At 37.8% G+C, this 27,589-nt stretch overlaps 1 protein-coding gene across 20 annotated transcripts in view; it reads left to right on the forward strand.

Annotated features, from left to right (window-relative positions):
* LOC117402468 (neurexin-1) overlaps window positions 1-27,589 on the forward strand; it is a 389,183-nt gene that overhangs the window by 327,227 nt on the left and 34,367 nt on the right. For 10 of the 20 annotated variants that reach the window (XM_034003625.3, XM_059024680.1, XM_059024678.1 and 7 more), the window contains 2 exons: window positions 4,605-4,694; window positions 6,570-6,877. In XM_034003625.3, the coding sequence (XP_033859516.2) occupies window positions 4,605-4,694; window positions 6,570-6,877 (398 nt within the window). The remainder of the gene's footprint in view (window positions 1-4,604; window positions 4,695-6,569; window positions 6,878-27,589) is intronic. The other 10 variants (XM_059024684.1, XM_034003638.3, XM_059024689.1 and 7 more) reach the window with 1 other exon arrangement.

Here is a 27,589-nt window from a genome sequence, read left to right on the forward strand (position 1 = left end):
ACAAAGATAATGTATTCTGTAGTGGATCTTAAATAAAAGAACTCTTATGATAACAAAAAAACAAGTGCTTTGAGTTACAGTCCACCTTGTGTTTTTTTTTCTTTTTGGTTTGTTTGTTTTTTAAATCCTAAAGGACACTTCTAAATGCTGTGACATTATGACTTGAATAAACATGGCTTTAACATTTGGGTGCCAATACCTTGCAGGCATTTAAAATGGCAGGGTGATCCTTGCCACATAAAAAATCTCAGAAATATGTTCCAAAGTATATATGTAGACCCAAACATTTTGTTAGTCACATAGACCAGTCCTTGAGATGTCTAATAAACCTTTTAACAACATACCCATACTACAGCCCATGGTTTTCAAAAGTCAAAAACCTAAAAAGTTTCCTTTTTTTTGTTACCGTAAATCCTTCAGTCCAATGAAGTAAGATAATCTCTATATGTAAGTAGTCATTGCTGTTACTTACGGAGAGAAATGTAACATTACACAAGAATATATATAACCAAAAAAAACTAACAAAACCCTTTTTCCCCTTTGAAATGCTGAAGTCTGAACAGAGTAGGACAAAGCCCTCCCCTTATCCTGTTCTCAATTCTATCATTAAACCAGAGTAGGACCCAGGAATAAGACTTCACCATTCTTCTCTTGGCTCTTGTCTGTGGCCGAGTCAATACCTAATTTTAAAGGAAGCAGCTCATGTGCAGGATTAGGCCAAAAAGTCATTATGTCTTTTGATTCGCTTCAGTTTGTGATCTTGCCTGCTGGGTATGTGGCAACTTGCAGGAGCCTCATTGTTTTCTTATTGTTTGTTGGGTTTTTTCTTTGTTTTGTTTTGTTTTTTTTTGTGGGGGGGGGAGGGGATGTTGCCAGATCAATCCGTCAAGTCTTGTCAAACAATCAATAATCAAGTCTCCCATAACTGCATTCTGGTCAAACCTGCATCCGCTTGGATATATTTGAACCCACTGTCCTGCTATTGGAAATCCTGCCTGGCAGAAGGCTGAAACCTATAGTAACGTTTTTGACAGCTTATTGATAATAAGCAATTACAGTTTCTTCTGACTCTACATGGAAGCCCATAGTGATGACTTGGGACGCCACTCGTTGTTATTCTGCTGCTGTTCTTAGATGAGGCTGCTCATTGTTGATGCATCCTAAAGTGCTACATTCTGTACAGTCATAATGCATAACTAAAGATGTGAATGAAAATGTGAATGAAAACACTTTATGCTAAAATGAAGCCCCTACCAAACAGATTTTTTTTCCCCCATTGGATTTTTGAGACTTGCATGTGATTATTTCCATGATACAAGAAATGTAATATCTGAGAGCAAAAACAAGGACATATCCTAATCGCTGTTGTTCAAATGAGTCAGCAGCCAGTGTTACAGGGCATAAAATACTGTATCACAGGGCACCGAAACATAGCTAGGTCATTCATCTAATGTGTTCTACTATCGAGATTAGTATTGGCCCCCCCCCCCCCCACCACCTCATTTCCAAGAAACCATTTCACATCGAATGACTGACACCTTTATTTCACAGAACAAAATGGATTAGCCTGAGGCGATTGCAATATAATACAGTGAAAAAATAATAATATTACTCCAGCTGACATACCTGGTGTGGGTCGCATCTGACCCAAAGATATAAAGATATGATTACAAAATGTTCGACTGCTCTTTCTCAATACAGCCAGCAGATTTGGATCTGATTCAGTGAATTGACCCTTTCTCGCTTCTTTCGGCTGTCTCTGAATCTATTAAATTACTGTTATTCCTCTGAAGTCTACCTGTTCAGACAGAATTAATGCAGTGCAATGTGACAAAATATTGTCTATTTGGTGGAAGAATGAAGTTGTCTGGAAGTGAAATTTGAAAGACATTGTCAGAGCTAAAATCCTTGGAAGGTCATGTCTGATCCTGTGCTCAATTTCTAAAAGAACACTCATTGAAATAGGAGGCACATTTCATGCTAGAAATACAAATAGCCATTTACAATTAAAGCTGACTCTCATCACTTGACCGTGGAATTCTTAAGTGTCTGCTTCCACAGTGCAAAACACTTCTACTTCTACTTTTTATTTTTGTGGTGCCTTTTGGTGTAGTTTTATCAGCAACATGCAACTCAGAAATCGCTTTTGGATATACAGGCTAACTTCACTATAATGAACCCATTTTTAATGATCCCAACAGCAAGAACTGATTTTTTCTATGCAAATTAGCCCTATTAGAATGATCACGTACAGGATCGACCCGGATACAACGATCTCAGTAGTGACTGACACTGAACTTTCTCCAGTGTCAAGTGTGTTATTCTCTCAGTGAAAACAAAGACCATGGTTGACTAATTCAAAGATAACCCTAATTCAAGGATGACCTATTGCAGTACGAATCATGTATGACGAATTCAATCGCTGCCTGTCAGTCATCTTCACACAAACTGCAACCAGGCGGGAGGAGCAATCTACGCTGGATAATTTTTTCAAGAGAAAGGACATGCAATTACTGTATTCAGCATGTAAGGGTACATTCTTTCCTTTTTCATTTCTTTACTATTTTCTTTTAAACATACCACAGGGGGGAATTAGTGTTGGTGTAATTTATATGTGGAAACAGGTTTGTTTTGTGTGCTTTTTGGAGTTGTTATGTTTGATCAAATGATTGTTTACAGACGGGCGCTCGATTAAGACTTGCTGCCCGCCTGCCTGTCTTCTGTATGTGTCCTCTGTGCGTTACCATTGTTGGTAGCGTCACATGAGCTGTTTGTTTACTTTTTGTTTTGTGTTTAATAAATCCTGCGCGCCTGTGCCGGCGTTTCTTTCTGTCTTGCAATGCGGTTACTCACACGTGTTACGAGTACCTTGTCACAATACCGTTTAAATGTTTATCAATGTGAAGTAATCTTCATAAAAGTACTATATATTGATGTTCAATTGAAATTTGCCATGTTGTCAATATTCTGATACAGAAAAATGCCAAACCCTGTTATGGTGAACATCCTGATATAACTAACATTTCTCCAGGTCCCATGGGGGTTCGTTATAGTGAAGTTAGCCTGTATTACAAAATCTTGGGGAACAGTAAATGTCTTTGATTGATAAGTTTGTACTGCATGAGATATGTTTTGTGGCTTTACTACGTGTGGGGTGAAATAAGAATAGAAATATTTATAAGGGTCAGAATTAAAACAATATGATTTTGAAGCCCAAGTGTTAAAATCTTTATAAAAGATAAATGCATATTGATGGTCTTCATGGAAAATGCTTTTGAATCAAACCATTTCACAGCTGTATGCAATTCACAGTATAATATTTACAAGACAGATTTGCATCATTAGGCATTGTTAATTGATTTATATTTACATTTTAATTACGAGAAATTTTCAGTGTTTGGCTATCAACAAAATCAGGAGCAGTGGATTATATATAATACAGGTACAAATTATTTAATTATTTTTTGTTCATGCAAAAAATCATTACTGGTGCACTGTAAATTAATAAAGTTCCAAAACACACACCACCCCCCCTCACACACAATGGGAGTTAGTTCTGCTGTAGTAGACAGACCTGTGTGCAGAATTAAAAGTCTTAAATAAGTGTTGTTAACACTTCTAACATGAAAACACTTGACAGGTTACTGACAGAGCCAAGCTAGTAAATGGAAGGTGAATGTTGTTTGAAGCATAACATTTTATTATTATAAGGATCACTTAATGAAATGAGATTCTTGAAGTAAATGCCAATGGTACTCATGCAATTACCAAAGTAGCTCAGAAATATAAGCTATTTTTCGGGATTGATGTTAAGATGAATTTTCTGTATCAAAATGTAAAAAAAAAAAAAAAAAGGTTGTGAAAGTTCACTTTTGTGTTTAAATTAAAACCAAATTGGATACCAATTGGGTGGAAAATAAGTCACAGGGATGCGCTTGTCAAAGCCTTTTAAAAACAAAGTATGGCTGCTTATTTAATAAGACATGTATGCATTTGTTCCGTTTATTACATTTTAATATATATAGTGTTTTTTTTTAAGTTTTCAAATATTGTACTTCCACCACTGATTTTACAGTTTGTGACTGTGAGCTGCAAATTAATTTATTTTTTAAAGATGGAAGCATACATGCTGTAGGTATTATGTGTTCTTCTCTAAATGACTAACTTGGTACAAAATGTTGACTGTATTTTGACAGACAATAAATAAAACCTGTTTCATCTGAGCAATGTTTAACTAGTTTAAAAAGAATTATGCAAAAAAAAAGAAAACAAAAAGGTCAATGAATATTTTTTGTAAAGCTATATAGATGGATATGTTTTAAATTTGTTGTTTGGGTTGTTTTATAACAACTTTAATAACCTAGTTGAAAATGCAACTTTCTAATTCTCAATTAATATAGAAATAATTTTGTTTGCTAAAATAAAATTAATTGACTGAATGAAAAGTTTTTTTTTTACCAATGAAATGTTTTAGGTAGCATTTTTTAAATTTCCAAAATTACAAAAACTCCTGTGGCAATTGTATAGCTCAAGCTTTAAGTATTAACATTTAACCTTTGACCTTACAGATTGTAACCAATGAAATGTCTCTTTAAACTTTAAAGGAAACAATGATAACGAACGCCTGGCGATTGCTAGACAGCGAATCCCATATCGACTTGGTCGAGTAGTTGATGAATGGCTACTCGACAAAGGTAAAAACATTAAAACTTCAAATAAAAATAATTTGAACATAATCAAGTAATACTTTGTAACACCAATAAACGTTAAATATAAATCTCCAGTAAAACTAAATAAAACAAAATATTTAAAATGTAAAATGTAGCTTGTAATATTTGCATACTTTTGCATAATAATTTATATACCCATTAAGAAATATCAAATGTTTAATAATTATCCTCTGTTAACTTACGGTTAAAGGGACTGTAAATATAATCTTCTAAGTAATATTAGCCTTTCTTAACAAAAAAATGATAAATTATTTATAGTTTTATTTTTTCCTGCTGTAAACATCTAAATTATAAACTAAAACGGTCCAATTAGCAGATGTTTCATTATGGTTCCTGAAAAAACGCACTGTTTAAACTTATAGGTATCTTAAATAGAGTGCAATATTAATTGGCATCAGCAATGAAGTCCCTTTAACAAAATATGTAAATATTACGAGAGATTTAAGAACAAGAAAACTTATTAAAACAATTAAACACCTTAATGTTGGTGCATGCTTTTGTGTCTGTGCTAAAATTGTATTTGAAATAAAAGATTTATCATAATGGTATTTTTTTTAAAGGTTTGCTTTTTGTCTGTTATCTTTTTTAATGGAAATGTTACCATGAGCGACCATTGTTATGTGTTTCATTCTTGAAGTCCCATTTACATCTACGATGGTTTTGTTTTGTTTTGTTTTAACTTCCCTCACTTGCTGAAAGGCAATCAGAAGTTTGAAGAACAACAAAAAAAATATGTAATTCATTATAAGGCTTTGTGAAGCTGTTTGTGCTCCAAAATACTTCATGCAAGAACGCCGTTTCCTAGTGTTAAGAGTGCATTGAGAAACACAAAGTGAGTTTACCCCTCTGCTTGGGAAGATCCATTCCTGATGTAGTTTGTTCACTGTTAGGCATATGCTTCTATTGTTTTACATCTGCTGTCTGATCCTCAATAAGATCCTTTAAATATGAGTATTTGGACATTAATCCAAATTACACAGTAATATGGGCAGGGTAATATTGTTTTAGGCTTGCTTTCAAATTGTCAGTTATAATATAACTCAAAACTTCCGCTACATACAAAAATCTACAGTATTTTTTTTTATTATTTTTTTAATGTGAAAAGAAATATTCTTCATGACTGTAATCCCCAGAAGATAGAAACAACTGCAATTACAGAAGGTCTAAACTGAATTCCAAATTGCTTGAAACTACAGATATTTTGTCCTGACCTCTAAACAGTAAAGGCAGTCTGAATGCACTTGTTTATATTGTTAGTCCTGAGGGAACTAGCCCTGATCAGTAGAACACCAAGAGGATTTGTAAGATTCCTCATGTAGCTTCATAGTTATTGTGTCAGATACTAAAATCAAAAACAGCTTTCCAAACATTATCACAAATACAAACTTGATTTTCATCTTGCAATCCTCTTGTTTTAAACGCTGTGGTTAAGTTATAAAGTTTATCGCAATGTTTGATCATTTTTTTTATTTACAATAAAAAGCATAAATTAACTTAATGAACTGAATTATATAGTTAGACAGGGTCAAGAATCTTTCAGTAGTAACATTTTGTACCTTTTTAAAGAACATTTATTATAAAACATATTTGATTGTCCTTTTAGCAAAACTCCATCGATTTAGAGTAATATATATACATATCTTTACATTTGCATTTGCATTTCATAGGCATTCCATCATAAAGCAATAAATTACTTGCCCGATAACTCATAGGTAATTTATTGCTATCATCAACCACTTATGAATAATCTGTCACTTGACGCGATTATTGTTCATCATTCTTCCCAACTTTGGAGTCCACAGTCAACATTCTTGTATGTATGTAACATTGTTTCCACAGGACGCCAGCTTACTATCTTCAATAGCCAAACAACTATAAAAATTGGAGGCAAGGACAGGAGCCGTCCATTCCAGGGCCAGCTTTCTGGTCTTTACTACAATGGCTTGAAAGTGCTGAACATGGCAGTTGACAATGACCCCAACATCAAGATCGAAGGCAGTGTGAGGCTCGTTGGGGAAGCACCGTCCTCTATGACAACGGAGTCCAGTGCAACTGCAAACCAGTCCCAGACGTCCACCTCCATAATGGAAATAACAACCACCACGGCATCCAGCAGGAGAGGGAAGCCACCCACAAGAGAGCCACAGGTCAGTAAGCTTTCCCATTCTATAGTTTGGTGTGCATTGTGAAACTAAAGCACTGCTTAACAGGCATCCGATTGGGAAACTGAATGCAACTGAGCAAGTGAATAGAACCAAATTTAAGAAAGTTATTTTTTATAACTGTCCATTTACTATTGGATTTAGAATGGTTTTTCTAGGTAAACTCCGAAACGCAGTGTGAAATTAAACCCTCTTTGAAGGTGCATTACAATTTATAGCTGTGCTATAAACCTTTATTTAATTCAGGCCTTCATATCATAAAAAGGGGGGCCTTCATGTGTGCTAAATGTGTAGCATGCTTTTTGGGTAGACATACTGTATCTGCACTTTTGTTAGTAATATAATTCCGTCAAGTTTCCATGCAAATTTACAATGGTGACATGACACATACAGTAAGTTAAATCGTATATGGATGCATATCAATGAAATGTGGCGCGTATGTTGAAGAAAGCAGGAACTTCTTAAATGTTATTTTCATCAACCAGATGACAACATGAAGAAAAACCATTTCACTCTGCTCAGTCAAAACTGGCTTTCAAGAATAAAACCCAAGCACTTAAATAGCAATTGCAAAACGCCTGAGGTGATTGCATGTGTTGGAACAAAAGAAACAGATTTTGGTCATGCAGAATTGAATTGCTTTCAATTTAAAACGATGGACCAGAGCATGGTCAGAATTTCTGCAGGGTATTCATTGGGGTGAAGTATGTATTTCTGTTTATGTTGGGGAATTCACTTGATGGGAAATTAGTCAAAAGGTAGTCCCACTGGCATGAGCAGCTGTAGGGCGAGTGCATTGCCATTGAAATGGATTTCAGAACAACCAACTTTCTGTAACACTATTTTTGTCTGCATGCTACCCTTGAATGTATTGCTTTGCTCTGCAAAGAAATGACCACACCACAAGCAAGATTCTAACCACTGTGCATAAGAGCCAGGCTCTTCTGCATTTGTTGTAATAGACCTTTTATCTCATCTCACTGACAGGGGTCAGATTTGTAATGGCAGTGCATCGCACAGCACTAACCCTTACATTCACATAAAACCACAAGGGACGGATTATATTATATAATTGTACAATATTACTATACCTTCCATTGAGTTATTCAATTCCCTATTTGTTAACAGTCCCTTTTGCAAGGCGTGGCTTCAATTACCCAGATATAGAATCTGGGGAGAACCCTGACTCAAATTTTCACTGGATTAGTGTCTCCTATGAAAATGTAATAGTAACATTTTAATGAAATGCTTAAAAATAAACCTCTTAGGATATTAAAGATGCATCTGAGTGAATAATGCATTCATTCAAACACAGTCTAGCTGCTGTGCTCACTTCATGTGCAAGGAAACACCTGCAAAGCATCTTGACCATCTAGCTTGAATATGAAAGGTGTGTTGTGTCACATTTAAGATATTTCCTGCAATGTGCCTATTCCAACCTCCCTGCTGATTTTTAAACCAAAACAATGGTCCTGAATCATTAATTCCTGGAAAGATCCAAGGTGTGTGAATGCCAGGCATTTACTCTCCAACAGAGGGCCTTTATCTAGTCTGACAGCTGAGCTGGGTGATCCTGGGCAATGAAAGCCCAAGAGAGCCTCCGTTCTGGGCCAGGCTTGATTTCTTACAGTTTCTAACACTGAATGGGCTTTCTCTTTCTTCATGCATTTTCATAAGGAACAGGGTTAGGTTCATTGCATGCTGAACCTCTTGCACGCTGAAAATTAAAAAAAGGAAAATATATTAGTTACGCTTTAAAAGACATCCACTTCATATTCATATGAATTGCTGTGCATTACCTGCTAATTCCTTTGCTGTTCCACTTGAATACTTCTGTAGACATTATTACTACTGTAAGTTTGCAGGCAGCTTATGAAGTCTCCCTTTTTAGCAGGAAGGTGGCTTGATGCCACCAGACCTTGAGTGCATTCAGAATGGTTTCCATTCAAATACCAGATTTCTCTTTTCATGTAAATTGTATTTTTCTTTGATGTCCTCCTTGGCAGACTTCATCTTGCATAGAGATCCACAGACATTCATGATAAAACTAATATAAAATTAGAACTGCATGGGACAAACAATTAGCTGCTATGCAGAACACATCATCATAGCATAGATGTACAACATTGACAAATTAAACTGGTATTGGGGCTGGTACTTATAGTGATAGGTCTTTATGAAGAGCTGGTCTTTATATAAAGCTTTATATAAGTGCAGATTTGTTTCCACAGACTACAGCAAATGATGTGTAAACATGAGTAACAGTGATTGCAGCTGTTTCGCTGGTTAACAGAAAACAAAATATAGGCCTCCCAGTGTTGGTTCAAAGGTGCAAATCGTAACCGTTCACATTTTTTTGTTTGTTTTACTCTCTGCATCCTATACCTTTCTGACTCCCAGGGTTTACTTGTCTGGTTGGATCTTTCTTTATTTCCTGCACTCAAAAAGCTGACAAAAGCATCTGTGTCTCCATGGCATCGCAGGCAGTAAATAGGCCAAGTGCTGCACCTGCTATGCAGGGAAGCAGCTCTGAGGTTTCAGCACAAGGAAGTGCAGGTGAGAAGCCCAGGAAGCAGCGAAAGTGCTGATGTTGTAATTGCTGTGCAGATGGGAGCTGTGAATCTGATGTATCTGGGATTAGAGTCTTTTAAGATTAACATCAACTGCTTCCCCATCGTCCCTGTGTTACAATTACAAAGTTCAAACAGACTACATTGATAAGAATAAGAAAATCTTTTTTTTTTTGTGCTTTTCCTGACACCTTCCAAATCAGTTATCTTTTAGATGTGGTCAGTTTATTGTGGTTTTGTGTGGTTTTGTGCAAAGGAAACATATTAACAAAATTACCAATAATAATTGGTGCTACATTACCGTGCTTGTTAAAACTACTTAAGCTGTGGTTATGGTGCACCATTTGCACTATAGTTTTTGTGTCACTGATCTTTATTTTGTTATTTCAAGTAGGCATAGAGGGAGAATTGTACATGGTTTTGAAGTTGTTGATGAGAAATTTCTCAGATGCTAGGCTTTATTATCTCCTGCGATAAAGCTGATTAACTGATATGCAACAGAAGGTGAAATAGAATAAACTAATCAGTTACAGGAATCGAACGTGGGTTGACTGTAAAACAGAAAATAAAGCTACGTGAAATAAAAGCATTACACGGAAATATCATTGAGTGAGAGACTCTCATTAGTAAATAAATTGACTAGGAACAAGGCAGATTTGTTATCATGCCAGTAAAAGCATTTGCCAAAGCATGCTTTATGAATACAAAATGGGTCAAACGTAAAACAAAGTTGGAAAATGTTTTAATAGGCATGTATTGGCCTGGTCCCACTGTACAGTACACTGCCCTCCAATGGTGGGGGATGATTCCCAGTTAAACACCTGTTCCAAAGTTTGATTATTTCACGCCCATTCAGTATTAAATATAGTCCATCTGCATGGAAAAGTTGCATTTGTTCTCCAAAAATGTTTGCCATTCCTCCAGTGTTGATTGGCTGCACAAGCAGGTTAGAAGCCCTATAGTACTGCAAATCCTCAAGGCAATTTCCTTTTCTAACATCCACATTCCCACATTCCTGCCGGATATGCCCGGTAATATCCGGTAAAGGAATCGCAGTGACAGGAGGACACCATTCCTAATGGTCCTTCAGTCCCGAGTTACGACAGATGGATGTAGGGCCCTATTATTTAGCAAACATGTGCGCAGCCGCTATTGTTAGGGCAAAAATGACAGCATTAGCGAACTGCTGCGATAGCGCATGAAAGTCTGGTTTCATGCATGGGCTAATGCACATCAAATAGCCAATCTTGCACCCAGCCAATCAAAGCACGGTTAGAGGAGTAAGGTTGCAGCCAATAAGGATTCAACATTCCCTTTAGCGAACGGAGGGTATTTTGAAACCAAAAAAAAAGAAGGAAGACAAAAGCGCAGAAATGTTTTAAATGTCCAGAAGCCCAAGTGAAGAGGATGACCCTCAAGCAAGGCTACAATTTTTTTTAGCAGCCTGGAGGGGGTGAGTCAATACGAAATTAAAGTGATCTATAAGCAAAATTAAGTTACGTACATTTTTTTTTCTGTTTCACTTGGAATCAGGAGTTTTCCTTATGTTAGGCATGCATAGCTCACCTTCGAACCGAGAGCACCGTCGCTGCCTTTATTATAAATGCTGTCCTGTTAAAAAAATATACTGACGGTATGCATTTGCGTCTTAAACAATAACAAAGTCAGCATTTTTTTTTTTTTTTTATTGGTCCATACCAGTTTTTTATAAGTGTGTACCAGTTATGTGAACCCCTGTCTACAAGACTTTGTCTGACCTGCCTGGCACTTGCAGCATCTGCTTCCATCAGACTCTGTAATCTTTCCTCTGTAATTTCAACATCCTTTACGGAGAGCTATGTTGAGTAAAATACAACAAGCTAGGATGATATTGCTAACCTTCTGAGGAGTGTACTGTAGTGTTCCCCCAGAGACATTAAAACATCGGAATCACATTTTGAGGATTCCAAATGTTCTCTCAATTACAGTACGAGTACATTTAAAGGTACGCTTATACCCCTGTTCGGCAGGGGTCATGGGGTTGAGCAGCGGTGTCAGTAGCCACCGCTTCAGTGGATACCCATTGTCCCCTATCAACAAGCCTCTTAGACTGTCATCCCACTGAAACGCAGCTGCCACCTGTGAATTAGCGAGGATAAACAAGTCCTGAGCAGATCAACGATAGTTTGCATACACATTTGTGATGTAGTTGTTGGCATCACAGATCACACACTACTTGCACGTTGACAGAGTAGGTCCCCTTACGATTTACGTAGAGGTGCCTATTCTGTGTTGGTGCGTGTACCTTAGTGCTACAAGAAAACAGTGTGCTCTCCTTCCAGGTCAGCCTGAAGCAGTTGGCAGATGTCAGTGATTGTTTGTCTGTTGAGGTGAAATTGCTGCATCCATTGTGTGTCAGACAGGCTCAGAAAAGACAGATGATTTCTAAATATTTGAGGACGTCTCCTCCTCCTCTCTTTGTCAGGCTACGTAGAAATTATTATTATTATTTATTTTTTAGCAGACACCCTTATCCAGGGTGAATTACAATTGTTACAAAATCACAGTTTAAAGTATCACATTAATCCACAGTGCCACTCCATATTTCTTTTATTTCTCTTTTTTCTCTCTCGCTTTACTTTGTCTGCTTCCCTGGTAGTTTCACCGGTATTTATAGCCGACCATGTAATTTGCGCACAGTTTAGACGTGGTTTTCACATGTCAATTGAAACGCAAACGCTAACACTGTTGATGGTTTGCTAAATCGCTACATTTGTATGTAAATGAGGACACTCCCCTAAAGTTCAGCCCATGTCCAGTGCTAACGCTGACTTGCCTATTGGGCACTAAAACACTAAATCACATATGTGGGCAATATCTGTTTACCCACATGTGCGCCTGATTCTGGTGAGCTAACTGTCAACAAAAGTGTTTTGCTATTGCCTTAAGGGTTTGCGAATGTTGCTAAATAGGGACCGGAATGTCCGTCAAGTCCTTAATGCCATTATAGAAGAATAATGCATTTAAGAATAGAAGTACATATTCATCAGCATAGACTGTAATTATATGAATTGTCTAGACGTAAAGTAATCAAGTTACCATTTCTGATGATAATTGCGCATGGTTGCTATGACGGAATATTTTATCATCGGTCAAGAATGCCTGGTGCTTCAGAAATTAATTTAGATGGAACGCAATTGCAAACTATTATTTACAACCCAGAGTTTGCTGTCCAGATATTATGGCACTACTCTTTTCTCTTAGCTAAAAATGAATAATACAACAACACAAGAGTGTTTATCAGGCCAGGCCAGAGCTTGTCAGCAATCCAGAACAGCTTGTGGGTGAGCTTTTCCACATTGGTGCCAGTTGGCAGTTTTATGTAAAGCAAGGGCAAGGGCATATGTCTCTGCAGCTAGCAGTCCCTAGCAGCAGTGCCATGAATATGCATCTACATCCTTGAATTCTGATTAAATATTTATTATACCCTATTTAAAACGAGTAGCCTGGCTGGTGACAAATCAGCACTTTGGGACTCTTTGAAACAGTGCTTTGTATTAATACGTACCAGTACGCAATACAAAGCAGCATGTATTAATGATACATTTGTTGAGCAAACCTGCTTTAATTGTGTTTTGTTTCAAGCTTTCATTTAAACCAATACTAAATAATTAAAACAGACAGATAAGTACCATATTAACTACTGAGGTGATGTTATCTTGGGCTTGGAAACTAAAATAATAAGACACAAAAAAGGGGTCTGTTACCATTGCCTAATTTATTCATGTGTTACAACTAACACCTCTCCCACCCGCAGCTCTTTCCTTGAATGTCCACTTTAGGAAATCGAGCAATGCATTGCATCAGCTACTGTATGTGTAACATTATTACATTACGAAATGAAATGGCAGAATTGGGTTTCTTCTTCAGATCATGGACAATGAGTGCCCGTGGGTTGTTTCCATGAATTCAGAAGGTGTCTGCACAGGATATTTTGGGAGAGAAGGGCAAGCTTTCTTCTTGACGTTTATTTCTCAGTCTGAAACCAGAAGCAGTTATAAAAAAAAAATTAAAAAAAAAATGTCTGTTGCTAAGTGTTCAGTGAAAGGTGTTTAGAGCAAAATAAAAACAGGCTTTGTTGGATCTCCTTGATCCAGTATAATGTTCAGGTGGACAGAGCTTGAAATATATGCCCAGCAGTGTGGAGTAGTGGTTAGGGCTCTGGACTCTTGACTGGAAGGGTAGTGGGTTCAATCCCAGGTGGAGGATGCTGCTGTTGTACCCTTGAGCAAGGCACTTTACCTAGATTGCTCCAGTAAAAACTCAACTATATAAATGGGTAATTGTATGTACAAATAATGTGATATCTTGTAACAATTACAGATTTGCTAAAAAACAAACAATCAAATAATAAATCTATTTGACTTGTTCATCCTGGTGAACAAAACTGATTAGGCAGAGGAGCATCGTATACTCCACCCTCAGGATGAGGCTGGGAGTGAGGTGGTGGTGTTTGGGGAGGAGGTGGTAATTCGAAAACACGACAAGACTGAGTTTGCAAAATAAGTATAAAATAAGTATATACATATATTACAGCTTAATTGGAACTTGCTGTTAATAGGCTTGTAGATTAACCAATGAATGTACCAGGCACTTGTACTATAGATTTCCTGCTTGAAACCTTGCAAGCTTTATATTCTCTGTACTGAAACAGTATTTGCTGTAGGAAATATAACTGTCACATGCAAAGTTGTTAGATAGATAGATCGATGATAGATAGATAGATAGATATTACAGTAATATGATTCACACTACACTGTATTTGTGAATCTGTCCAGTTTGAATTCAGCTTTGAAATTCACTTGCTGTACATTTACATCAGAGGCTTTTGTATGCGATAGTGTTTAAATAAGATTATCCACTTCTCATGTTCTTAGACTGAAAAATAATTACAATAATAAAGTGTTTGCCAAGCACTGTGCAGGAAATGTTATAGATTTTTCGAGTCCCTATAGCAAATTAAAATCATCAGGAGAGAGAGGAATGTCACATATTTTCCCCCTATATTTGAAATGATGTAGCCTTGACAATCAGTTTCAGCTTAAGTGCAGTTAAGTCTTAATAAGAAGTGCTGATTCACCAATAGACCCGAAAATGACATGGAAACAATTGGCACTTATGGAAGGGTGGGCAATGACCGCCGTGGTAGTCTTTACAAGGCTGTTTAGTCGTGGTGTGCACTTTAATAGTGAGGTGAAAAATAACAAGTTAGAAGACGTTTAAAATGTGATAACTTTGAATCAATTCAAATTTAGATTGAGGTTGCACCAACTCCTAGTCGATAAGCCAGTAAAGAGCCCAATGTTCTCCCTGAATAGGGCAGTGCAGGCTCTTGACAGTGATTTATGCTCATTTCTGCTTACTCTGATCAACTATATTATCCAAGCTGACATGTATATATATCAAGCAGGTTCCTGACACTCGATTCAGTCTCCATCCTAGACCTGTCTTTTGTTTTTACCCTGAGTGTTTGCAGGGAAGGAAGGACACACAGTCCCTTGGCACAGGTGACAGGTAGATGTAGTACTACATGAGTTCAGCACAATCTGGGCACTATTCCCTGTCTCTGCTGCAGATTCAATTAAAGAAAATCTAATATGACAGTGACACAGATTTTTGTCAGTCATTGCAAAGGGTATAAACTATATATATATATATATATATATATATATATATATATATATATATATATATATATATATGCAATAAGGCCCGACAGGGTGTCCGTATACGTCGAATATACGGACGTCTCGGGGCGCTATGTGGCATGTGACGAAGTCAAGTGCCTCTAAACCCCCGAGAAGTCAGCATATTCAACATATATGGACGCCCTTAAGGGCTTTATTGCATTTATAAAACAGTGTATTTGAAGAAAAATAAAGCATATACCATGTCTAGGGCAAAAAATTATTTGTTTTTTTTATTAAATATCCTTACGCCAATAAAGTAGTCCCATTTATAACTTTGAAATGTTAACTTATAGGTGGGGTTCAGGGGGCGGAGCTAGGCACCAACAACCTATCATCTGCTGTCCTCAATTAAATCTACCTTATTTAAACATTAGTCACCTCTACCTCGCTGTCTTGTGTTTTTTCGTTTTTGGCTTAAACCTAAGCGATTTCAAGACCCATCTACTTTTGCGTACCTCAATAATGGAGTACTTACAGCAGTTGTCATCGGATTCAGAGGATTCCCAGGATTTTCTGTCATTAACAGATCATTCTCCTTCAGCTTCAATCCAGGGTCCATCCAGTCTCTGTTTTTTCTCCCCTTCTGGTATTTCAGTTACATCTGATCAGGCTCCTGATCAGGATCTCAACCAGGTTCCAGTTCAAATGCTGCCTACCGTTCCTGCCACCCAAACATCGAATCTGCGGCGATCCAAGCACCTTCGGCCTCAGGACGCCCCTCCGGATCGATTGTTTTGGAAGGACTGGCCCATGAATAAATTGATAAAAACCCTCCTTAAAAATGGTAATGCGATTCCGGCAGGGAGTGATAGAGAGTCTCTTTTCATTCTCTATTGCAATTCAGTCTCAGCAGAACCAGTCTTTCCTCCGAAAAAACATAATCAGCCACGCCCAGCCATTCAGCGTCCTAAAACAGACAGCAGGCAGTCTATTCCGGATCTAACCACCCCCACAACTAGCACCGCTAACCAGCAGCCAGCCATTGAAATCCAACATTCGCAAATATTCAACGAGATAAAATCATTTATACAGCCTTTTTCCGATACTCTATCTTCGGTGAGTTCTCAGCTGTCGGATCTAGAAAAAAGGGTGTCTATTATGGAACAGGGAAAACAATCTACAGCGCAGTCATTAATTTCAGCATCAAATACTGCAGCGCCGCCTACAGCTTCTTCCGGTCCAGCCCTAATTTCAGCCAGCGAAGCAGATCCTCCAATATACAACCTCGCTACTGCATCTACATACGGATCCTCCTCTCCAACTGCAGCGAGACGTCACACTATATCTCCACAAATCAGACGTGTCATTCTCGAAGATTTCCAAATTCCACAGTTTGCTGCCCTCAGCTCTGCAATATCCAGCAGCAACGCCACAGTTCAATCAGCTGATTTTCAACTAAATCCAACTATTAATAAACTTCTTAATTCAGCTCAAGTTTACATGGCATCAGCACTTGCCCCATCTACCAGATCCTCGTACTCTACAGGTTGGGCATGTTATGTAACTTTCTGTTTACAAAGCAGGATTAATCCTACTCCATTCAACCAGGACTGGATCATGGCGTTCATAGTGCATGCAAAGGACTCTCTACATCTGGCACCAGCTACAATCAGACTATATTTGTCAGGAATTCAGCATCAATTTCACTTGATGTCCATCAATTCCCCAACTCTATTATCAATTCCAGCGGTTCGTCTCCTTTTACGAGGAATTTCCAAGTGCTCTCCGGCTCCTTCTTTTGCTCCCCTGCCTATTTCTATGGACATTCTCAGTAAATTGATTTCAATTCTCCGCCACGGCTGTTTTTCTCCATTTGATGATTTAACTATGGAAGTCATATGTCTATCTGCATTTTTTGGATTTTTGAGATGTTCTGAATATACAGTTCCTTCTATTGCCAGCTTTCCTACCCTAGGTATCCGCTGCAGTGACCTCAAGCTCATCCCAGATTCTCATTTCATCTTATTTCTTCACATTTCAAAAACAGATCAACTGCGGCAAGGACAATGTATTCAGCTTTCTAAGATCAACTCTCCTCTGTGTCCCTTCACTTCCATGTTGAAGTACATTGCAGAACGCAAAGCCATTTCATCCTCCGACCCTTTGTTTATCAATTCAAGCCGGTCCATTGTATCAAGGCATTGGTTTTCAGCACACCTTTCCACCGTGGTATCCAGAGCAGGTCTTCCTTCGCAATTCTACACTCCTCATTCATTTAGAATAGGGGCAGCTACTTCAGCCGCAAAAGCCAACATTAACCAGCATTTAATTAAAAATATGGGGCGCTGGACTTCATCAGCAGTTGAAAGTTATATTTGTTCTTCATCATCTGAAATATCCTCCGCACATCAGTCCATTGCTAGTATGTCCGGAGTGGGGACGACCTTTCTGCCTGAGCCACCAAAGATTTCCCCCTAAGAAATAAAATTAAAGAAAGGGTTTTTTTTCTTTCCACTGTGCAGAGGGTCTTCACATAGTCATTAGGGTACAGTCTACTAACCCCTTTGTCACGTTAAGTGTTTGTTTTCTTTCGTCTAAATGTTTTCTCTTTTCTTCTTTCTTATGCATTGGCGGTTCTCTCTTTTTTCTTCATGTTGCGTCAGCGGGGAGCCGGGGGTCCATCTTTTGGGGGGTTAGTGATTTCACTTTCTCCAACCCTTTGTTAAGCTCCGCTTCATTTACCTCATAGAGGAGGGTTCTCCATGAGTCAGAGGGGTCCCCCGGCCAAACCCTTCCATCTGCATGTATGTTTCTTTTGTGATTCTTCTTTCAGGTCTGATGCCTCTATGTGAGGGTCCCCAAGCGGTGGCATCCCTCGTGTTTGTCGGGTCTCCTCAGACAGTGGCCCCTCTCCTGTTTGTCGGGTCTCCTCAGCGACGGAACCCCCCTTCTATTATGTTGGGCTTCAAAGAGGTGGAACACCATGCATTATATGTTTTAACAAATACTAACTTTATTATTATTATTATTATTTATTTCTTAGCAGACGCCCTTATCCAGGGCGACTTACAATTGTTACAAGATATCACATTATTTTTACATACAATTACCCATTTATACAGTTGGGTTTTTACTGGAGCAATCTAGGTAAAGTACCTTGCTCAAGGGTACAGCAGCAGTGTCCCCCACAAGGGATTGAACCCACGACCCTCCGGTCAGGAGTCCAGAGCTCTAACCACTACTCCACACTGCTGTTCGCGAGCCTCTTCGTATGTCGGGTAACCTCAGAGACGGTGGCCCCCCTCCTGTTTATCGTGTCTATCGATCAAGTAAATGTTGGGCCTTGAAGAAGCGGAGCCCCTCTCTCCATGTGTATATGTTTACTAACTCTGTCAATAAACACTCAGGTGGCATAGCTCCGTCCCGTGAACTACACACTAAGTTAAGCTGAGTAAATTAATTTAATTAAAACATGCAAAAGAAAGTACATCTTTATTTTTGATATTGTGTACATTGCCACTGAAAAAATACACTGGGGGAGGAGTTGAGACGGCACTGAGTTATTTTATTTTCCAGTCAGTGCAAATTCAACGACGTCTCAGATTTCAGTAATTTTTCCAGGTATGTGTCAGAGAGTGGTGGATAATGTGCAGAAGTGTCTTTTTGTGTTTTTCTGTAGCATTTACAAACCACTAAAAATGCAAAAATGCATTATTTGAAGTGTGTATGTATGTATGTATGTATATATATATATATATATATATATATATATATATATATATATATATATATATATATATATATATACTTTACCTAAAGCTTGAATGGTACCAGTAGAAGTATCATACCTAATTAACGTCTCCTCACATTAATGGATATTCCTCCTCTTTAACAGAAACAGATATAACAAGTATGCTACTTCTGTCATTCTCTAACGTGTACTGTAAGACAGAGAAACGTTGCAAACCTTGAATACAGTACAAGGGACAATGTGGCACCCCTGTACCCAGCTTTTCTCTCCTAAGTTCAGATCAAGGATGTCCAAGCCCCAGCCACATCTGGCCCATTTCATGCAGAGCAACACCTTTTGCACAACTGACTGGATGCAATAAAACATGCAATCAAGGGGAATTAATTTATAATAACTACAATTTATTAGATCTGATTATCTTAGATTAACCTTTTCTTCTGTGACACTATAAGGTCATGGCAAGTGATTCAGCTAGCGCAAGAAACATTCTACTAAAATATCATCAAAGCAGAGAGAAGATTCTGGTATAACACATTATGTCTCAGACTGTCTCTGTCAGTTCAATATAAATGTGTTAGCCTGGCAGAGGGCTGCACAACAATTATTTATATATTATGCTGAGCTTTTCCTGTTTTTTCAAGAATAACTGGAATGGTCAGGCAGCAACCCATAATGACATATTGCGAGAACATGCAACATGTCAGCCGTCAGCCATGCAGTTTGATATTTGTTTTGTTGTTACAGAATGCAGCTGTAGGTACCATTTTTTTCCAGATGAAATTCTCTTTATATTTTTATATCACACATGCTATAATGTAGCAGACAGTTATTACAAGTGTTGAAAGCATAACCTTGGAATGTTCTCATAGTAGCAAGCAATCTTGGCTATGAATTGGTAACAATAAATACCAAGAAACAAGTGAAATTACCAAGAAACTAGTGAAATGTTGCTGTTTTCTATAGGTCCCTGTTTATTATAGACTTACAGAACAAATAAAGCCCTACCATTACTTTAATTTATCATTCATATTTTACAAGCACTTGTTTTAATATGACAGCGAAGGCAAATTGTATTTTACATCTAATGGAATCCTATGCAACTGTCACACTTAAGGAGGATTACTGTGAGACGTTATAACTCATCCGCTCTTTTGAAATGTGTCGACATGCCAAGTTTACAGGAACACGGACTGCATCGATAAGAAAAGCTACCTTCTTTAATAACATGTGGGTTAGAATACATTTAGTGTCTGTGATTACTGTGTATTTGGTAAATATATGTGTACTTATACATAATTTGTGTTATTATGCATAGTTACAATGTACTTACTGTGTAATTATTTTTCATGATATAACCCTAATGCTTACCTTAACCCTAAACCCAAATCTAAACCTAACCCTAAACTTTTTCTGATACAGTTGTATAGTTACATATATTGTGGAAAAAAAGATTTACACATTAACTACATTGTAACTATGCATAATAACATTGTCAGTATGTATAAGTACACAAGTATTTACTAACTACAACGTAAATACACAGTAATTAGAGACACTTCATGTAAAGTGTTACCGATATTATTGTTATTACTATTCTTAGTTAGTTAGTCAGTAAGTCGATCATGCATGTAATAAATAACCCACACCAACAATGGTAAACAGATCTAAGAATACGCATCAGGGGAAGAACCACATTGTGGGTTTCATCATTCTTGCATGGAACCCCTCAGATCCTAACCACAGCACCTGTACATGCCTAGTTTAAGAAGCCTCTGTTATGTATTACATCCTATCCTTGTTTTTCCAAGACTGTTCATAGCATCTTCCTTTTGCCTCCTTGAAACGCCACATATGGCTGCTTGTGCTTGGCAGCACGGTTTTCTTACCATATTACATCTTCCAATAAGTGTAATTTTACATAACGTATTGGAGCAATATTTTCTCTTTGAATAGTACTTAGTCGGTTATAATTGGCAGCTTGCTAATAACTTTATTGAGGGGGGAACATAAGCCATTAACAATGACACTTCCATTGCAACTCTCTTTTGAGTATGTTAGAAATGTACCTGAAGGGATCTATGGAATTGCACAGAAAAAAGCCTGTCAGTGCCAATGAGCACAAAAACCTGTTCATGCCTCTCTGATGGAATTTGTATTGAATAGCTTGAGATTTATTTAATGGTCAGATTACTGGCAATTGAGAAGCAAGCTCTGCTTCAGCAAGAAGTTAAGCACAGCTTATTTGCTATCGGACAAAGAAGGCAGTCTTGACAACAGAGCACGGTTCAATAGCCGGCAGGCTCTTTATTTGCAGCAGCCGGTTCACAGTAAGTACCACAGCTCACAGCCCATGATTCTCCACTCTCTGAATGCACACACACTCACACACCTGATGCACCCTCTTCTATCCCCCCTCAAACCCAAACACAGAAAACACAAAGTTACAAGTATGTGAGGCTTCGACCAATCAGCGCTCACTGACCTTTAACTATTATTATTATTTATTTATTTCTTAGCAGACGCCCTTATCCAGGGCGACTTACAATCGTAAGCAAATACATTTCAACTAACAACAAGGTAATAGATTATCATGTTCCTCATCCAATCAGAGTCCTGTACAGCCTCATGGGGTTCAGCACCTGGTGATCCCCATGTAGACTGCCTGTTTCAGCACCAAGTCCCAGCACCTGCCGCATGGTGCAAGCAATCAAATCCTGCAAGTAAACAGTTCCGGGTTCCGGGATGCAATACAGCCACAGACAAAGCCGGTCCACCTGCACCGCTGCTACTACATATATATATATATATATATATATATATATATATATATATATATATATATATATAGTTTAATGAAAAATATATATATCTTCAGGTCCCTGCATTCTGTTTGAATTGCATACGTGAAGATGAAGCAAGGGGCCTTTTCACAATACCGTACCGTTTAAATCAGATCTAAATGTATGAGATGTTTCTCTTGAAAATGGTTTCTTTTGAAGTTTAAAGCCTGATATTGTACGCTTTGTCAGGTTCAAGTTAAGTTAATATTTTAAAGGTCAAATCAGAGTATTAATGCATGAGATAGCAGATGCTTCTTCAAACCAGGTTGTAATAAGTTGCCCAGGAGATAATGGAAAGGTGCCAAGGTTTGTGCCCGCCAGGAATGATTTTCTATTTTTTGTTTCTGAAAGAAGTCAGCACTATCAATAGCAAGTTAATTTGTTGAAATTCAAAGTCCTGTCACATACACTGCAAGCTTTACTTAATATTCTTCAAACTTTTCCTAGGGGAAGTTCATGAGCTGATACACAACGATAATGTCTTCCTTCTGTGTTACTAAAACCAGATTCAATGTGTTTCCATAGATTCGCCATGTTCCACCTTGCTGCTACCCAGACATTCAGAAATCCATTCTACCATTGTTTAATGGCCAATCATGATATAACAATGACTAGTTGCTGTGTACAATCATGTTTAACATTGTAACAACAATAAATGGTAATGTAAAGCCACACAGCAAGCCCATGAATTTATTTTGTGAAGCAAGTGCATCAGCGTTTTCTGCAGTGTTCATAATTATTGTATTGTTTTTTTTTTTTCTCCCTGATCGTATCCTGCTTTAGGGTGGAGCAATTATTCTAGTATCATAACCTTCTCACTGTTATGAATAGCAAAGAACCGGATCCTTGCTACATACACTGCAGTATAAAACAGCCGCTCCCACATGTCATCCTATTGTCATCATCAGTGCAGTAACAGACACAACATTTGGAGCCCAGCAATGCAAAAACAGTTCTTCACAGCAGTTTCTAACCAGGTGACTCTCAGTCAGATTGCAAAATAATGAGAGAAGACAGCTTCTGAAGCCCATAGACATTGACATGTAAATAAATAATGACCACCCTGTTTGTGTATTATTCTTCCTATTTAAAAGCAATGGTAACCATAGACATGCTGTTTAGTTTAACTACAGCATGTCTAGTTAAATCTGCCAACTAATTATTATAACACATAAGAATATATATTTTTTTCAAACCATTGTGCATTTTCTAATTCATCAATGCCCAAATCCACCAATTCTAGGAAGCTTAATTATCTTATTTTACATTCACATCATACATACCATGCTAAAAATTGTGAATCTGTATCTTCCCCTGTCTTTGGAGTGAACCCGTTACACAGCTTCAGGGTTAGTGTGTAATCACTTTTAAATGCTGAATATTCGTATTTTACATACAGTCACAGCCCTTGAGAGGAACAGATATGTTAATAGACTTGCAGCTTTGCTTTACACTTGATTACATCAGTTTAAAATGATTATCCCTTTCCGCAGCGCTCTGCTTTGTATGGCCTCTGTTGTAAGACCAGTGATAAATATGCATGTGAAACGTGAACCCTATTTTTAACAATAAGTATTACTTTCCATATCCAGAGGCTGTTCTGGTTGGATAGTTATGTGACAAGCAATTCCTATTAGTCACTGTCTGAAAAAATAATCAACTTCCCAAATCGCTAATTTATAATTTAGCTTGCTGAACTGGCATATAAATAAAAAGGCTTACTGGTCTTTTAGAAAATGTGGAACACACACTTACCCACAGTCTGTTATTTCTGGCCTCATTCATAATTAAAAAAAAAAACAAAAAAAAAAACTATATGAACATAATTTAAATATTTTTTTTGACATCATGGAATCAAAGAAACAACAAAATTATATTGCAGAAGTCTACCGGAAGCCATAATAGTAGTACAGCGTTTCATTTTAGATTTCAAAATTTTGAAATATTGTCTTTTTTTTTTTTTTTTTTTTTTAAGTATATGGAAAACTACAAAGCGGTATGTAATTCAATATGTTAATAACATTATTCAGCAAGTTTCATTTAGTTAATTCTATACGGTGATGCAACACTGCTGGCCATAGCTGTACAGTAAACATCATTGAATGATTGATTTATCCATCCGACATCCATCATCAGTGCATCCTTCTGTCTCGTTATACAATTAAGTGATTATGCAAACATATCGTTAGGAAAAAAAGCTAACATTGCCTACATTTTTTTTTGCTGCCTTCAATTTTACGAAATGTAAATTTACCTTTGCTGTTGGAGAATTTGGATCATGATCAGACACAATGGACAGCACAATAGGAATCCCATGTAAATACATATTAAATAATACAAAAAATAATAAATACTGTTGTGGATGGCAATACATTATAATGGCATTTGAAGGCATGTACACCCTCTGAGAAGTTCACCAGTGGCAGTGAAGTTCAACATTGACTGATGCGAGTAGCATGTGGTGTCAATGACATGCTGTGGACTGGTGTCCATTGTAGACTGCGGTGAGACAGCATGAATTCATCTCCATGTCTCTTGATTATTATTATTATTATTATTATTATTATTATTATTATTATTATTATTATTATTATTTATTTCTTAGCAGACACCCTTATCCAGGGCGACTTACAATCATAAGCAAATACATTTCAAGTGTTACAATACAAGTAATACAATAAGAGCTAGAAATACAATAACTTTTATTCAAGCAAAGTACAAGTGTGACAAACCACAATTCAATAATACAGCAGATAACAGTGATAGTTACATCAGGATATGATTAAATAGTAATAGTTACATCAGGATATGATTAAATACAAAGTACTACAGGTTAAACACTTGGCAGATTACAGTATTCTGAAGTACAGGATTAAATGCAGTAAAATAGGGGGCAGATAAGAGCAAAATAAAGCACATTTACATGAAGGGTGATAGTGTCCCAGGATACAAACAGAGGAGTTCTACAGGTGCTGTTTGAAGAGGTGAGTCTTAAGGAGGCGCCGGAATGTGGTCAGGGACTGGGCAGTCCTGACATCTGTAGGAAGGCCATTCCACCACTGCAGAGCAAGGGTGGAGAAGGAGCGGGCTCTGGAGGCAGGGGAGCGTAGCGGAGGTAGAGCTAGTCTTCTAGTGCAGGTGGAGCGGAGAGGTCGAGTGGGGGTGTAGGGAGAGATGAGGGTCTGGAGGTAGCTTGGTGCAGTCTGGTCAAGGCATCTGTAGGCTAGTACAAGAGTCTTGAACTGGATGCGAGCGGTGATCGGGAGCCAGTGGAGCGAGCGGAGTAGTGGAGTAGCGTGGGCGAAGCGAGGCAGAAAGAACACCAGGCAGGCAGCAGAGTTCTGGATGAGCCGGAGCGGACGGGTGGCGGACGCAGGGAGGCCAGCCAGGAGGGAGTTGCAGTAGTCTAGACGGGAGAGTACCAGGGCCTGGACCAGGAGCTGGGTAGCATAGTTGGTGAGGAAGGGTCGGATTCTTCGGATGTTGCTCAGGAAGAATTGGCAAGTGCGTGCCAGAGTGGAGATGTGCTGGGAATAAGAGAGGCAGGGCTCCAGGGTGACTCCAAGGTTCTTAGCGGAGGGAGAGAGTGTGGTAGATTCCAGAGGAACAGAGATAGAGAGATCAGAGGAGGGGGAGGAGGTGGGAAAGAAAAGGAGGTCAGATTTAGAGAGGTTGAGTTTGAGGTGATGCGAGTGCATCCAGGAGGAAATAGCAGACAGACAGGTAGAGATACGGGAGGAGATGGTGGAGACAGAGGTGGGGAAGGAGAGGAAAATCTGAGCATCATCAGCATAGAAATGGTATGAGAAACCATAGGATGCGATGAGGGGGCCCAGGGAGCGGGTGTAGAGAGAGAACAGGAGAGGGCCCAAGACTGACCCTTGGGGGACTCCAGTTAAGAGAGGGTGAGGTGTGGAGGTTGCTCCACGCCAGGTTACCTGGTAAGTGCGGTTGGAGAGGTAGGAGGAGAACCAGGCCAGAGCAGTGCCAGAGATCCCCAGGTCAGCAAGAGATGATAGTAGAATAGAGTGATCAACAGTCTTGACCATTCAAGGCTATTAATGAAAGGTGCCCTTCGCTGGCCAGCTCTGCACTCCGGTTTCAGCTGAAATTTTCTTTAAGAGTCAAGTATTGTCAAAGTGATTCACTGGTGTCAGTCACGCTCAGATAACAAACACTGATGAACAGTACAATTATTTTTCATACCAATCTTCTCTTCTTCCATTTGTCTTATAATATAGTGTATCGGCAGCTTAAAACCTGAGGGGTTAATGGTGTCAAGTGCATGCCTTGGTGTTTATACAGTGGTAATATTAATAGTGGGAAGTATAATATTTGCTTCCTTTAAAAAAATATATATATGTTAGTTAACATTATCATATTATTAAATATTTTATATTTTTTTTGGTAACTAAGTAGTTTCTTTTTGTTATATATTTTTAAGATGCAGCATTGGTATTTTGTAAGTGTTCCACTCAGACTGTACATAAATTGATAGCCCTGTCATTGTAACATGAAGGGTCAGTCTGATGGAGGTCATCACATTCCTGATGTGTGGGCTGCTAGCTGGCTGTCCTGGTCACAAAAGCAAAGTTTGTGGGGAATAATAGCCATTTTCTATACTTTTGAGGCATAAGCAATTAGGAAATAACACTTACTACCCAGGAACAAAAATTGTGTTACATAGTGTAATTATTGTTCTTCCCTCAGGGGCCATAGTTTCCCACTGTATGCCTCCACTCCAGTCCATATTGTATATGTGTGTGTGTGTGTGTGTGTATGTATGTATATATATATATATATATATATATATATATATATATATATATATATATATATATATATGTATATATATATATATATATATATATATGTATATATATATATATTGCATTTAAAATATTTAGATATTGAAGACACTGGTATATAGGTCTGTTGCACAAATTTACGAACTAAGACTAAGACTAGAATACAGCCTGTCCTCCATAGTTTTCATAATATTCCAGGTAGATACACATTGAGACACCAGCAGACATTTACAGAACACATACTTTCTTTCAAATCAAATACTTCCAAATACCAGGCCGTGGTCTGAGTTTACAGGACCTCAGGATATATACAGAAGTGAATTATTAATTGCACAGTGCTGTATATTTACCACTGCAAAGTGCAAATTAGACAGCGCATACACTTCTGCTAATGGGATGGTATGTGAAAATCTATCTGAATATAGATTGGGTGTTTTACACTGGTTTTCATTTTAAGCCCATTAGCTGAACACAAAAACCCACAATGTTCGGTCTGCTATCAGCAGCAGATCACTTAATGTGATTTTCTACAGCAGCAGATTTTTGGAGGCATTGTAATGTAATATATTGTAGAAAGACATTGCATTGTATTTTCTGGTAGGTAGGAATGCTGTTGTATAGATCATGAGGTGCCTTGAATAAACAGCAGGGCTGTTGTGGTGTTTTTCCTTTTGCAGAAAATATACTGAACACATACTGAATACATTTTAAATACTGAATACATTTTGAATGTCATACTGTACTTTGTCAGCTTTAAAATCCAATGCACTGAACCATTTTTGTTTAACATCTTTTCAGAATAAGACTGCAATACTTTCTTTAAAAATAGAACTAACACTTGGAATACAATGAATTATTCATGAGCTCAAGAAATTATATTTCTTGCTAAATTTGTGCCTGAAATATAACAATCTTGCACTCTCCAATGTCCAAAAAATGAACTACAGTAGCTTGTCTAAAGAAAACATAAGCGTTTTCTTGTCTTGAAACACCTTTAAATCCATGAAATTTAATGTCTGAATTTCTAAAGAACTTGTCTGTGTATTATCTGGTCTAAAT

This window comes from Acipenser ruthenus, chromosome 5 (assembly GCF_902713425.1).
Source record: "Acipenser ruthenus chromosome 5, fAciRut3.2 maternal haplotype, whole genome shotgun sequence".
In the NCBI taxonomy this organism is placed as follows: domain Eukaryota; kingdom Metazoa; phylum Chordata; class Actinopteri; order Acipenseriformes; family Acipenseridae; genus Acipenser; species Acipenser ruthenus.